This window comes from Coregonus lavaretus (genome assembly GCF_964263955.1).
Source record: "Coregonus lavaretus genome assembly, contig: HAP1_SCAFFOLD_9201, whole genome shotgun sequence".
In the NCBI taxonomy this organism is placed as follows: domain Eukaryota; kingdom Metazoa; phylum Chordata; class Actinopteri; order Salmoniformes; family Salmonidae; genus Coregonus; species Coregonus lavaretus.
Genome location: NW_028164788.1, coordinates 1 through 12,176, shown reverse-complemented (window position 1 = coordinate 12,176; position 12,176 = coordinate 1). Strand labels below are relative to the sequence as shown.

Here is a 12,176-nt window from a genome sequence, read left to right as displayed (position 1 = left end):
CAGCTTATCATAAGATACTCTACCACAGGCGAGCAAAACCTCGAGACTTCCTTAGTATTTGATTTTGTGCACCAGCTGTTGTTTACAAATATACACGGACCGCCACCCCTTGTCATACCGGAGTCAGCCGTTCTATCCTGCCGATGTAGCGTATAGCCCGCTAGCTGTATGTTATCCATGTCGTCGTTCAGCTACGACTCGGTGAAACATAAGATATTACAGTTTTTAATGTCCCGTTGGTAGGATAACCGTAATCTTAGGTCATCCAATTTATTCTCCAATGATTGAAGATTGGCTAATAGGATTGATGGGAGCGGCAGTTTACTCGCTCGCCGTCGGATCCTTACAAGGCACCCCGACCTACGTCCACGATATCTCCGTCTCTTCCTCATGCGAATGACGGGGATTTGGGCCTTGTCGGGTGTCTGTAGGATATCCTTCGCGGCCGCCTCGTTGAAGAAAAAATCTTCGTCCAATACGAGTTGAGTAATCGCTGTCCTGATATCCAGAAGCTCTTTTTGGTTATAAAGGACGATGGCAGAAACATTATGTACAAAATAAATTACAAATAACGCGGAAAAACACACATAATAGTACAATTGGTTAGAGGGCTGTAAAACGGCAGCCATCTTCTCCGGCGCCACTCTATATGTACGTGCGTGACCGTGTGTGTGCGTGCATTCATCTGTGCATACTTGTAAGAGTTAGATGGGGAGAAGGAGGCATACACACAGGCCTATACACAGAGTGTGCATACACACACGCACACACACACACACTTACTGAGAGTAAAGCATTCGTGAGCGGACGATGAACTTGAAGATGTACTCCAGGGCTTTGAGTGTGCGTAGGTAGTTCTCACACTGCTCCCCTCGACTGGACACATCCAGATACCTCTTCAACACAGACATCAACTTCCTGAGGGGGCGAGAGAGTAGGAAAACCTTCATTTCAGAACTGCTAATTACATTTTTCAAACACACACACACACACACCCACACACACACACACACACACACACTCCACAGCATACTAGGACTACACTTATGTCTCATACTGTTCCCATAAATGGCCTTGGGCTTGATGGCCCACTGGATTAAAACAATCCAATCCTCTTAAACAATAACAGTTATAATGGACCAGAAGAATGGGAAGGATAAAGACTATTACTAAAGTGCAACACAATCGGAGGATGGAGTTTAGAGGCTGTCTGTCTGTGTTTTGGTTGTCCTAACAGAGAGTGATTTAGTTCTAAACATTAAATGTAACAACAGGAAAAATATATAATGGCATGGCTAGCACTGGTTAAGCTGAAAGAGCGGGGGGGGGGGAAAGAGAGAGAGAGACAGAGGGTATTCTATATTTAAGACTCAGTGAGCCCAGTTTGATTATTCTGGCCAGCCTTCAGTAAAGTACCAAGGTCTATTAATACAGGCACACAGTATTCACACTGAAACATTGATACCTGGTGGCTGATTCATGCATTACACCCAGCATTAGGACAGATACACTACATGATCAAAAGTATGTGGACACCTGCTCGTCGAACATCTCATTCCAAAATCATGGGCATTAATATGGAGTTGGTCCCCCCTTTGCTGCTATAACAGCCTCCACTCTTCTGGGAAGGCTTTGCACTAGATGTTGGAACATTGCTGCGGGGACTTGCTTCCATTCAGCCACAAGAGCATTCGTGAGGTCGGGCACTGATGTTGGGCGATTAGGCCTGGCTCGCAGTCGGCGTTCCAATTCATCCCAAAGGTGTTCGATGGGGTGGAGATCAGGCCTCTGTGCAGGCCAGTCAAGTTCTTCCACACCAATCTCGACAAATAATTTCTGTATGGATCTCGTTTTGTGCACGGGGGCATTGTCATGTTGAAACAGGAAACATGACTGTTCCCACAAACTGTTGCCCCCAAACTGTTCAACAAAGTTGGAAGCACAGAATCGTCTAGAATGTCATTGTATACTGTAATGTTAAGATTTCCCTTCACTGGAACTAAGGGGCCTAGCCCAAACCATGAACAACAGCCCCAGACCATTATTCCTCCTCCACCAAAATATGCATTGGGGCAGGTAGCGTTCACCTGGCATCCGCCAAACCCAGATTTGTGTGTCGGACTGCCAGATGGTGAAGCGTAATTTATCATTCCAGAGAACACGTTTCCACTGCTCTAGAGTTTAATGGCGGCGAGCTTTACACCAGTCCAGTCGTTGCTAGGCATTGCGCATGGTGATCTTAGGCTTGTGTGCAGCTGCTCTGCCACGGAAAGCTATTTCATGAAGCTCCCGACTAACAGTTTTTGTGCTGACTTTGTTTCCACAGGCAGTTTGGAACTAGTGAGTGTTGCAACCAAGGACAGACGATTTTTACGCACTACGTGCTTCAGCACTCGACGGTCCCGTTTTGTGAGCTTGTGTGTCCTCCCACTTCATGGCTGAGTGGTTGTTGCTCACAGACGTTTCCACTTCACAATACCAGTGCATACAGTTGACCGGGGCAGCTCAAACAGGACAGAAATTTGACGAACTGACTTGTTGGAAAGGTGGCATCCTATGACAGTGCCACGTTGAAAGCCACTGAGCTCTTCAGTAAGGCCATTCTACTGCCAATGTTTGTCTATGGAGATTGCATGGCTGTGTGCTCGATTTTATACACCCGTCAGCAAGAGGTGTGGCTGAAATAGCCGAATCCACTAATTTGAAGGGGTGTCCACATACTTTTGAATATATTTGTACTTCAACAGTGGGTACGTTCACATGCACACAATAATACGATTCTTGTGAATACGCAGATTAATCAAATAGTTTTACTTAAACATTAACATGCTTTGCAAGAAGAACAATTTCCCTAATTGTCCTGTTTCCATGGACACATCTGAAATCACTGATGGGACTTTGGTAAATGGCAGAAAATCGCAGATCAAAGTAAAGGTTCTACTTTTGGGAAGCCTATTTGATTCTGAGTTCGGACATGTAAAGTTTGCATGAGAAAACTATTTCTAAGATGCATACTTCCAGTTTTTCCGAATGTATTGAAGAGGAAGGCTTGCGCCAAGGATGCTGGCACATGTGCAGATCAAATATCAAATCAAATCATATAACATTTTATTTGTCACATGCACCGAATAGGCACAGTGAAATGCTTACTTACAAGCCCTTAACCAACAATGCAGTTTTAAGAAAAATATACCCCTGGAACTCAGATTAAGCTGTTTACATGTCCTAATTGCTCAGAAAACCAGGTGTTTTAATCGGCATATGCTTACTTTGATTATGACCTTACGCCGATTAAGATAAGCAGAGTAAGGTGAGGTGAGGAAGGTGAGTAAGGTGTTTACATGACTATTTCCATACTCGGCCTACTGCCATAATCTGTTTAAAATTGAATTATTAGTGTGTATGTAAACATACCATACCCTACCTGAATCCAGCACAATCATGAGGCCTAAATCATCTGTCATCATAATGCTAATGATGACACACGTACTGTCATTTAACAGTGTTCATCATCTCCTGTGGAAATGTCATTACGAGTCTGACATGATAAGTCAATATCAATAAAGCTTACTACTTTAACTCCACAGTCTAACTATGAATGTGAAAGAGATTGCATTTCCAAGGAAATTGTAATAATGCAATACATTATTATTATTACGATGATGGCATTAAAGTCTTCATCAGGCTGCTTCTGAGACAATGAGACAGTGAGACAGTGAGACAGACAGACAGACAGACAGACAGACAGACAGACAGACAGACAGACAGACAGACAGGAAGAGGAGGAGTTGGACACAGGAAGAGTAGGAGTTGGATACAGGAAGTAGTACTGACTTGTAGGCCAGTGTGGCGCTGAAGTGTTGTTTGATGTAGGCCTCCAACACCGTGTTAAAATGCTGGAACTTCCTGTCTGCTATCAGACCAATGATGTAGATCTGAGAAAGAGAGAGAGAGAGAGAGAGAGAGAGAGAGAGAGAGAGAGAGAGAGAGAGGGGAGGAGTAGAAGGGATAACAATTGTATTTGATATGATGAGAGAGATGGCCTCACTGGCACAAAGACACAAACAAGCAACAGACAGACAGACAGACAGACAGACAGACAGACAGACAGACAGACATGTTTATTCAGAGTGAGAATAACAGGGCCATATGGATAGAGTTCGACAGACAGCCACATGAAGAGACAGACTGACAGACAGAGAACCGAACAGGTATAAGAGTGAGAGAATATAAGAGAGAGACATGAACACACACTCCCTCACTCACCAGGGCGTCGAACACTAGGATGTCGTAATCGTCAGTCTGGGAGTGTTCCATCATGATGGTGAACAGAGCATCCAGAGTGTCCTGGAGAAACTACACAAGGAGGGGAAGAAAGGCCATGAGATGACACACACACACACACAGTACACACAAATACATAAACAGTACACACAGTAGACACACACACCTTGACCACTTCCTCTCCATCGATGATCTTGAGTTTCTCCAGGTTTTCTTTGAGGAGCTCAGGACGAGTCCTCCATTTCAGTAGACCCAGCAAGCCCACTGAGCAGGGGAAAGACAACAATCCATCAATCCACATATCCATCCATCCATCAATCCATATATCCATCCATCCATCAATCAATCAATCAAATATATTTATAAAGCCCTTTTCACATCAGCAGATGTCACAAAGTCCTATACAGAAACCCAGCCTAAAACCCCAAACAGCAAGCAATGCAGATGTAGAAGCACGGTGGCTAGGAAAAACTCCCTAGAAAGGCAGGAACCTAGGAAGAAACCTAGAGAGGAACCAGGCTCTGAGGGGTGGCCAGTCCTCTTCTGGCTGTGCCGGGTGGATATTATAAGAGTACATGGCCATCCATCCATCAATCCATCCATTAATCCATCATCCACATATCCATCCATCCATCCATCAATCCATCAATCAATTCATCAATCCACATATCCATCCATCCATCAATCCATCCATCAATAAATCAATCCACATATCCATCCATCAATCCACATATCCATCCATCCATCAATCCATCAATCCACATATCCATCCATCCATCCATCCATCCATCCATCCATCCATCCATCCATCAACCTACCTGTCATTCACCACAACCCAGCACACCCACAGGGTAACAATCATTCAAATGCATTCATCATTCTTCTCAGTAAGGTCTTGATGCCCAAGAACTTAAATCCCAGGAACTTCAGCCTGGAATTGAGCAAACTAGGTCTAGAGTTCTTGCCCACTGGGCACACACTGTTTGAATCAACGCTGTTTCCAAGTCATTTCAATCAAATTACGTCGACCAACATGGAATAGATGCTGAATTGACATCTGTGCCCAGTGGGTGGTGTGTTTCAATTGCAGAAAGCATGGCCATAAGCTTATTAGGCTACTAGTTAGCTATGTTACCAAAGATACTGATAGTTAGCTAGCTGCAACTAATTTTATCTGTTAAAATTCAGTGGTTAGCTGTTAATAGGCTATTTAGCTAGTTTTTAGCTACAAGAAAATGCCATAAACGAGATAAATAACTGCAAGAATGCTAATATCAATTGCTAGCTAGCTAATTATACTCTCTGCAAGGTAGAGTGCTGTAGTGTCTTTCAAATAAAATAAAGTTACCGATATTGCTAATATAGCTAGCTGCCAAAGTTGTGCTAGCTATTGATAGTTTGTCCTAGTTTTAACATTTTGTGACATTTACAGGGTTAACAAAAACAAAGAATTGGCAAATGTTGGTTTGACAATATTTGACAGCTTAAGCTTGTTTGTTAATCAAATTGGGTCATCAAAACTGTTTACTAGGAGAAGGCCCAAACCCAAATCAACCCCTAAACCCTACTCCCTATGCCGTTGTGGAGGTCTCAGTGCATTTCATTGATATTAATCTTGGTTGACCCAGATCTAAAGTGTCACGTAATTGGTTAGCTACTCGATTACGTTCTGGGTCCATGCATGTTAAGAGAAGAGATGAAGAGATGCTAGAACCACGAGCGGAACCAAAATGAAGAGCTCCATCTCTCTTTGCAAGATACGGGACGAATGTCCCCTCCCCTTCCGAAATTCGAAAGATGCTAACATCTGCAAAATCGTGATTTGTCCAAAAATACAAACGGAACTACTGCTGCTCGTTATCCCACGCATCTTATTCCTTCCGGCAGATTCTAGGCTACCAGTTATGTTTACGGAGATTGGTCCACGAGAGATATGATTGGTGTAAGCAATATGGCGAAACTTACACTTCACAGGGCAAGGTGGAGTGATTATCATATTGCTTACACATGTTGAATCCACTCAGATCTCCAGAAGTGCATAGGGCGTAGGGTTAACGGGTAGATTTGGGATTGGGCCAAACATTTTCATGGCAGCCATTTATAAACAAATTCACCGGCCTGACATATTTCCTCTGAAAGCCCACATGACTTGGCACCCCCTGGGGTTTGAGGGGACTTGTTGAGGGGCCAGAGTTTATGGAGAAGCCCTATTTTAGCCTTGGCCAACACAATAGAAATTAACTAGGAAATAAATCCAAGCACCAGGTTTTAGTCAACAGTGGAAATGGGTATTTGGCAGTGAGAGGGAATGTACACATCACCCCATTCACTGTCACATTTCCCCTGCCCAAGTATAAGTTCATCATGAGCAAAAAAAAACAAAAAAAACAACAACATGCCTTCTGTATGACATAGACCATGTTAAACTCACTCTGTAGTGTAGACCACTGAAGCCCCTGTACAGGTGTCAGTGTTCAGTAATGTCTTCCTCAGTAGTGAACCTGCCTGCCTGCTGTTGATTGATCCATCTGTTGACTGTGAGTGCAGGTCAAGGTAGGGATAGAGGATCAGATCCCTCATCCAGACAGCTCATCTGTGTGTGTGTGTGTGTGTGTGTGTGTGTGTGTGTGTGTCTGTCTGTGTGTGTGTGCGTGTGTGTGTGTGTGTGTGTGTTATATCTGGACTGATGTTTGACACTGCAGCACAGTTATCATTACAATGATGAACTGGCTTCTTCACCAACAGCTGTTACACAGCACCTGAATGCCATGCCAGGGCCCTGGCTGTGTGTGGGGGAAGTGCGTGTGTGAGTTTGTGTGTACGCCAGCGCCGGCGTGTATGACAAAACTATGACATACTCAGTCTGTTCTGAGACCACACACACGCCACACATACACACACCGTTTTGAGTGAGCTTGGTGGAGCAGACGAGGGTTGAGATGGTGAAGCTGTCTCTGGAGCTGACAGACAAGCCTCCTACACTGCTGCTGCTGCGGCTCAGTGTCCCCCCCTTGTGAACGTCCACATACCGCGTAGAGGGTAGGGACAGGTACGAGTTCACATCCTCCATACGTTTGCTGTCCCCCTGTAGAGAGAAGGGGAGAGAGGGAGAGAGAGAGTGAGAGAGAGAGAGAGAGAGAGAGAGAGAGAGAGAGAGAGAGAGAGAGAGAGAGAGAGAGAGAGAGAGAGAGAGACCGAGAGGGTGGGGAGAGAGAGAGGGTAGGGAGAGAGAGAACGAGAGAGAGAGGGTGGGGTAATAGAGAGAGAGAGCGTGCAATAGAGAGAGAGGGGCGAGAGAGAGGGTGCGGTGAGAGAAAGAGAGAGAGAGAGATTTTAGTTTGGGAGTGAATCAACAGTAATTCATCTTCATTCCTTTTAGCACTTAATCAATAATTCCAGTTCATTTGGCAGTGAATCTATAATTATTCAGTTAGCCTGTTCAGTCGGATGTGAATCTTTAATTATTCAGTGTCCTTGGTGATTTGGCTGTGACTCAATTTTTCTGTTCATTTAACTGTGAATCTGTACTGGTTCATTTATACAGTTAATTTGAATGTGCGTTGATTCATTAGTTTTGTAGTTGTGCGAATCTGAGTTGATTCAGATCTGACCTTGAAGACCACCAGGTCATGAAGGCCGTCCTGCAGCACGGTTCCATCTTCCTTCATCAGACGAACAAACGCCATGGCAAAGTTCTTCTCACTCTTATCCTTAGCTACACAGAGAAAGAGAGTGGGAGACAGAACAAAGATAATTCATTTAGTAGATTAAAGCAATGGCTTTCCTCCTGTCACATTGCTTTCACCCTTCCAGACCTTTCAGCTCAGTGGTAAAGAAGGTAAGGATGAGGGCAGAGTTGGGTGTACTCACACTCCTGAGAGGAGCGGTGTCTGAACATGAAGCGCAGGTGGATCTTGTGCATCTCCTCCAGAGGGATGGCCACCTACAGGACAGAGGACAACATTACATCTCCTGTTAGGGCCCTGCGCATACATGTGACATGCCTGGAATTTAACCCTTATTTAAAGCTTTTTCATCAAACTGTCCTGTTTTCTTTTTATGTCAGATTGTCCAGCACCATCCTCAGACAATTGGTTTAATTTTGGTGTAATTCCTGGATAATTTCTGGATAAGGTTTAAAACACAGGATCAATGAGCCTCCCGAGTGGCGCAGCAGTCTAAGGCTGTATCACAACCAGCCGTGATCGGGAGTCCCATAAGGCAGCGCACAATTGGCCCATCGTCATCCAGGTTAGGGGAGGGTTTGTCCGGGGGGGGGCTTTACATGGCTAATCGTGCTCTAGTGACTCCTGCAGGCTGACCTCGGTCGTCAGTTGAACAGTGTTTCCTCCGACACATCGGTGCGCCTGGCTTCCGGGTTAAGCGTGCGGGTGTTAAGAAGTGCGGTTAGGTGGGTCATGTTTTGGAGGACGCATGACTCGCCCATTACCTACCGAGCCCATTGGGGAGTTGCAGCGATGAGACAAGATTGAAAAAGGGGGTAAAATACGACCCCCACCCCCCCAAAAAAACACAGGATCAAATGTTGCTGTCACATGAGCACCTTATATTACATACTACACAGACTGTGTTTAATGTTACATGTTGTACACAGAGGGCAACAGTTGATCAACATGCACAACTTATCATTCAAACACACACACGCTGACCTTGAATGTCTCCATCCAGCGTGGTTGTTTGACCTGGTAGTAGATGACAGATCTGTATTCGTTAAGCGGTCGATCCCCGGCTCCCAGACAGATAGAGTTCTACAGGACAGACAGAAAGAGAGAGATGACAGAAAGAGAGAGGTAAGAGAAAGAGAGAGGTGACAGAAAAAGAGAGATGACAATCAATTCAACTAACCCACATCAACCTAGATACTGTACATCCAACCTAATCTTGGTTAACCCAGAACTAAAGTATTGCGTAATTGGTCAGATGCTCGATTAAGTTCTGGTTCCATACGTGTTAAGAGAAGTGCTCCACCCTCTCTCTTTGCATGTTACGGGCCGATTGTCCCCTCCCATTCAGAAATTCGAAAGATGCTAACACCTGTGAAATCGTGATTTGTCCAAATAACCAGAAAAAAAAACCCAAGCAACGGAACTGCTGCTACTGATCTCATGGATCCCGTTGTATCATGACAGATCTACGGCACCATGTATGTTTGTGTGGTCTGTCCACAAGAGATTACATCCAACCCAACAACTCAGAACAGTATGACATGAAGTACAAAGTAGGACACAGTGCTGAAACAGTATCCCTGTTTGGCTACCTCCAGATGACCATGCACTACCTCCAGATGACCATGCGTGTGATATTTTGATTGTGAGGAGATGATCTATTGGTGTGACCCCCCCCCCCCCCCCCCACACACACACACACACCCTGTTCCCCCCAACTCACCGACACAATCTTGCCCTCCTCGTCACACACCATCATGATAACCTCCATGTTCTTCTGGCTGGTCTTGTTGTACTTGTCAAAGTCCCCGGCCCACAGCGTCAGGTAGATGTCGTTGCGGATGTCCCCCGGCATGATGATCTCTGGGAAACCCAGTTTACGGGCCACCACCGTGCCGCGGTCCACCAGGTGGGGGTACTCCTTACGGATCTGGACGATGTCACCCACCAGGGCCTTCATCGTCACCCAGAGACCTGGAGGGAGGACAGAGTAGGGTAAAGATGCCCCTAGATGCTGATCTTGGGTCAGTTTTGCATTTCCCACACTAATGGTTACGGTTAGGATTGGGGGAGGGGAAGGTGATGCTAGATCTGTACCTAGGAGATAAGGGGAAACTTCACCCCGGAGCGGGAGGAGGGGGAGAGGGGAGGATAGGGGACCAAGCATTGATAATGCAGTGGCTATTGGCAGATTAGCAAGAGTTTACGGGATTGTGAGGTGAGATGTCGTACCTTGTCCTCCACTGTCTCCTCGTGACGCTGTCACCTTGTTCAGCAGGGGGTGGAGGAAGTCACTCTCCGCCACGACCCTGCACACACACACACACACACACATTTCAACTACATTACAACATTACATTGCCAATAGCCAAATAGGTAGGGATGGATGGAGAGAGGAGAGAGGAGAGGATGAAGAAGGGAGGACTTACGGAACAAAGGGGATGAAAAACTGCTTCTCCTCATCACACTCTATCTTTCCTTTGATGATGTCACTGATGTCCATAACTGCAGACAGGAAGAAAATAATTACCTATTTTTGTTAAGAATGACCTCTCAGGATATTTTACATTTTATTTGATCCACCTAGTCAACAATATTAATATGTCAAGCTGTGACCAGTGTCAGTGGATCCCAATTCAAAATGTTGTTAACACTGCCCACTGCTCCATGTCCACTGCCCCATGCCATACACTGGTAGTCCACAGTAGCTCAGTTGGTAGAGCATGGTGCTTGCAACGCCAGGGTTGTGGGTTCGTTTCCCACGCGGGGCCAGTACGAAAAATGTATGCACTCACTAACTGTAAGTCGCTCAGGATAAGAGCGTCTGCTAAATGACTAAAATGGAAATGTACCTACCTGCCACTCCAAAGGGCCTGCGGAGGCCCTGGGTACACTTCTTGGTGTTAGTCTCCTTCAATTCCATACGACCCACTCTCACTATCTGACAGATCAGGTAGATCTTCTCTCTGTTCAAGTCCTTATTACCCAAGTCCTGGAGGGAGGGAGGGAGGGTGTCGAAATAAATAATCATGATTTATATGCACAGAGCATACATTTCCTAAATTAGCATTTCTCAACTGGTGGGTTGTTTTCCCTTCCGAAATGTGAGTATTGAGTCACGACTGAGGCAACCTGGTTAAATTTAGGTCATGAGGCAAACCCAGTTGAGAGCCACTGACCTAAATGATTTGATGGCACCTCAATAACTGGATACGGACAAGAAATGCATCAAACAGTGCTCTCTAGTGGTAACTCACTGTAAAGACCACCTTCAGGTTGTTCAGCATTTCGATCTCCTTAGGAAAGCCTTTACTGCCCCAGCGAATCAAGTAGTTCTCGCTGCAGAGGGAGGGCAGGGAATGGGTTAACAAGAAGAACATCTCAGAAACACTTAATACACACTCAAAAGGAATCTTAAAGGGATACTTCAGGAATTTGGCAATGAGGCCCTGTATCTACTTCCCCAGAGTTAGATTAACTCATGGACACCATTTTTATGTCTCTGCACTCAGTATGAATGAAGTTGCTAACTAGCATTAGCTCAATGACTGGAAGTCTATGGTATCTACTATGGTATCTACTAGCAATCTAGCAGTTACCATAGAAATCCGGTCATTGCGCTAACACCAGTTAGCAATTGTGCTAACGCTAGTTAGCAAATTCCTTCAAACTTTACGCAGAGAACTAAAAATATAATCCATGAGTTCATCTAACTCTGGTGGAGTAGATAAAGGCTTTCACTGCCAAAATCCTGAAGTATCCCTTTAACGCATCATCCACTGATAGACATGTATAGGAATAGAAATCTAGGCCTACATAGAGACTGGGATACTTTATAATACATTGCTTTCTCCTAAATATAAGTATTCTTGGCCAGCAGAGACTGACTGACTATCAATGTGCTAAAAGTGTATGGTTGGGATATGTTGCTAAGCTTTCCAAAGCTGACACCTTCCCAAAATATCCCTGTCACAGTTTGACAGAAGGAGGCCTTCAGGCACTGTGGCCACGATGGAAAATGTCACATCCCAGCTGTAATACTCTGGTGTGGATGAGAGAGGAAGGAGAGCATAGATCTGTCGCTCTGACAGTGATAGACAGCTATCACCATTAGCTGTCAGTCAAGCACTGACCCTCTATTTTCTGCATTTCTATGATGATATTTAAATAGTATGTACATTAAATTGTTGAGAACAGGGGGGAATG

The 12,176-nt window shown here is 45.0% G+C and overlaps 1 protein-coding gene across 1 annotated transcript; it reads right to left on the bottom strand.

Moving 5' to 3' along the window:
- Positions 1-783: 783 nt before the first annotated feature.
- LOC311116634 (dedicator of cytokinesis protein 2-like) lies at positions 784-11,350 on the bottom strand (the record flags this gene model as incomplete). The annotated part of the gene is made up of 13 exons (XM_084191692.1): positions 784-918; positions 3,835-3,935; positions 4,267-4,356; positions 4,451-4,548; positions 7,186-7,369; positions 7,896-7,999; positions 8,155-8,227; positions 8,955-9,053; positions 9,694-9,944; positions 10,203-10,279; positions 10,400-10,475; positions 10,827-10,962; positions 11,228-11,350. Coding segments are annotated over 13 exons (1,547 nt in total), but the record flags the coding sequence as incomplete, so codon positions are not given.
- Positions 11,351-12,176: the final 826 nt, after the last annotated feature.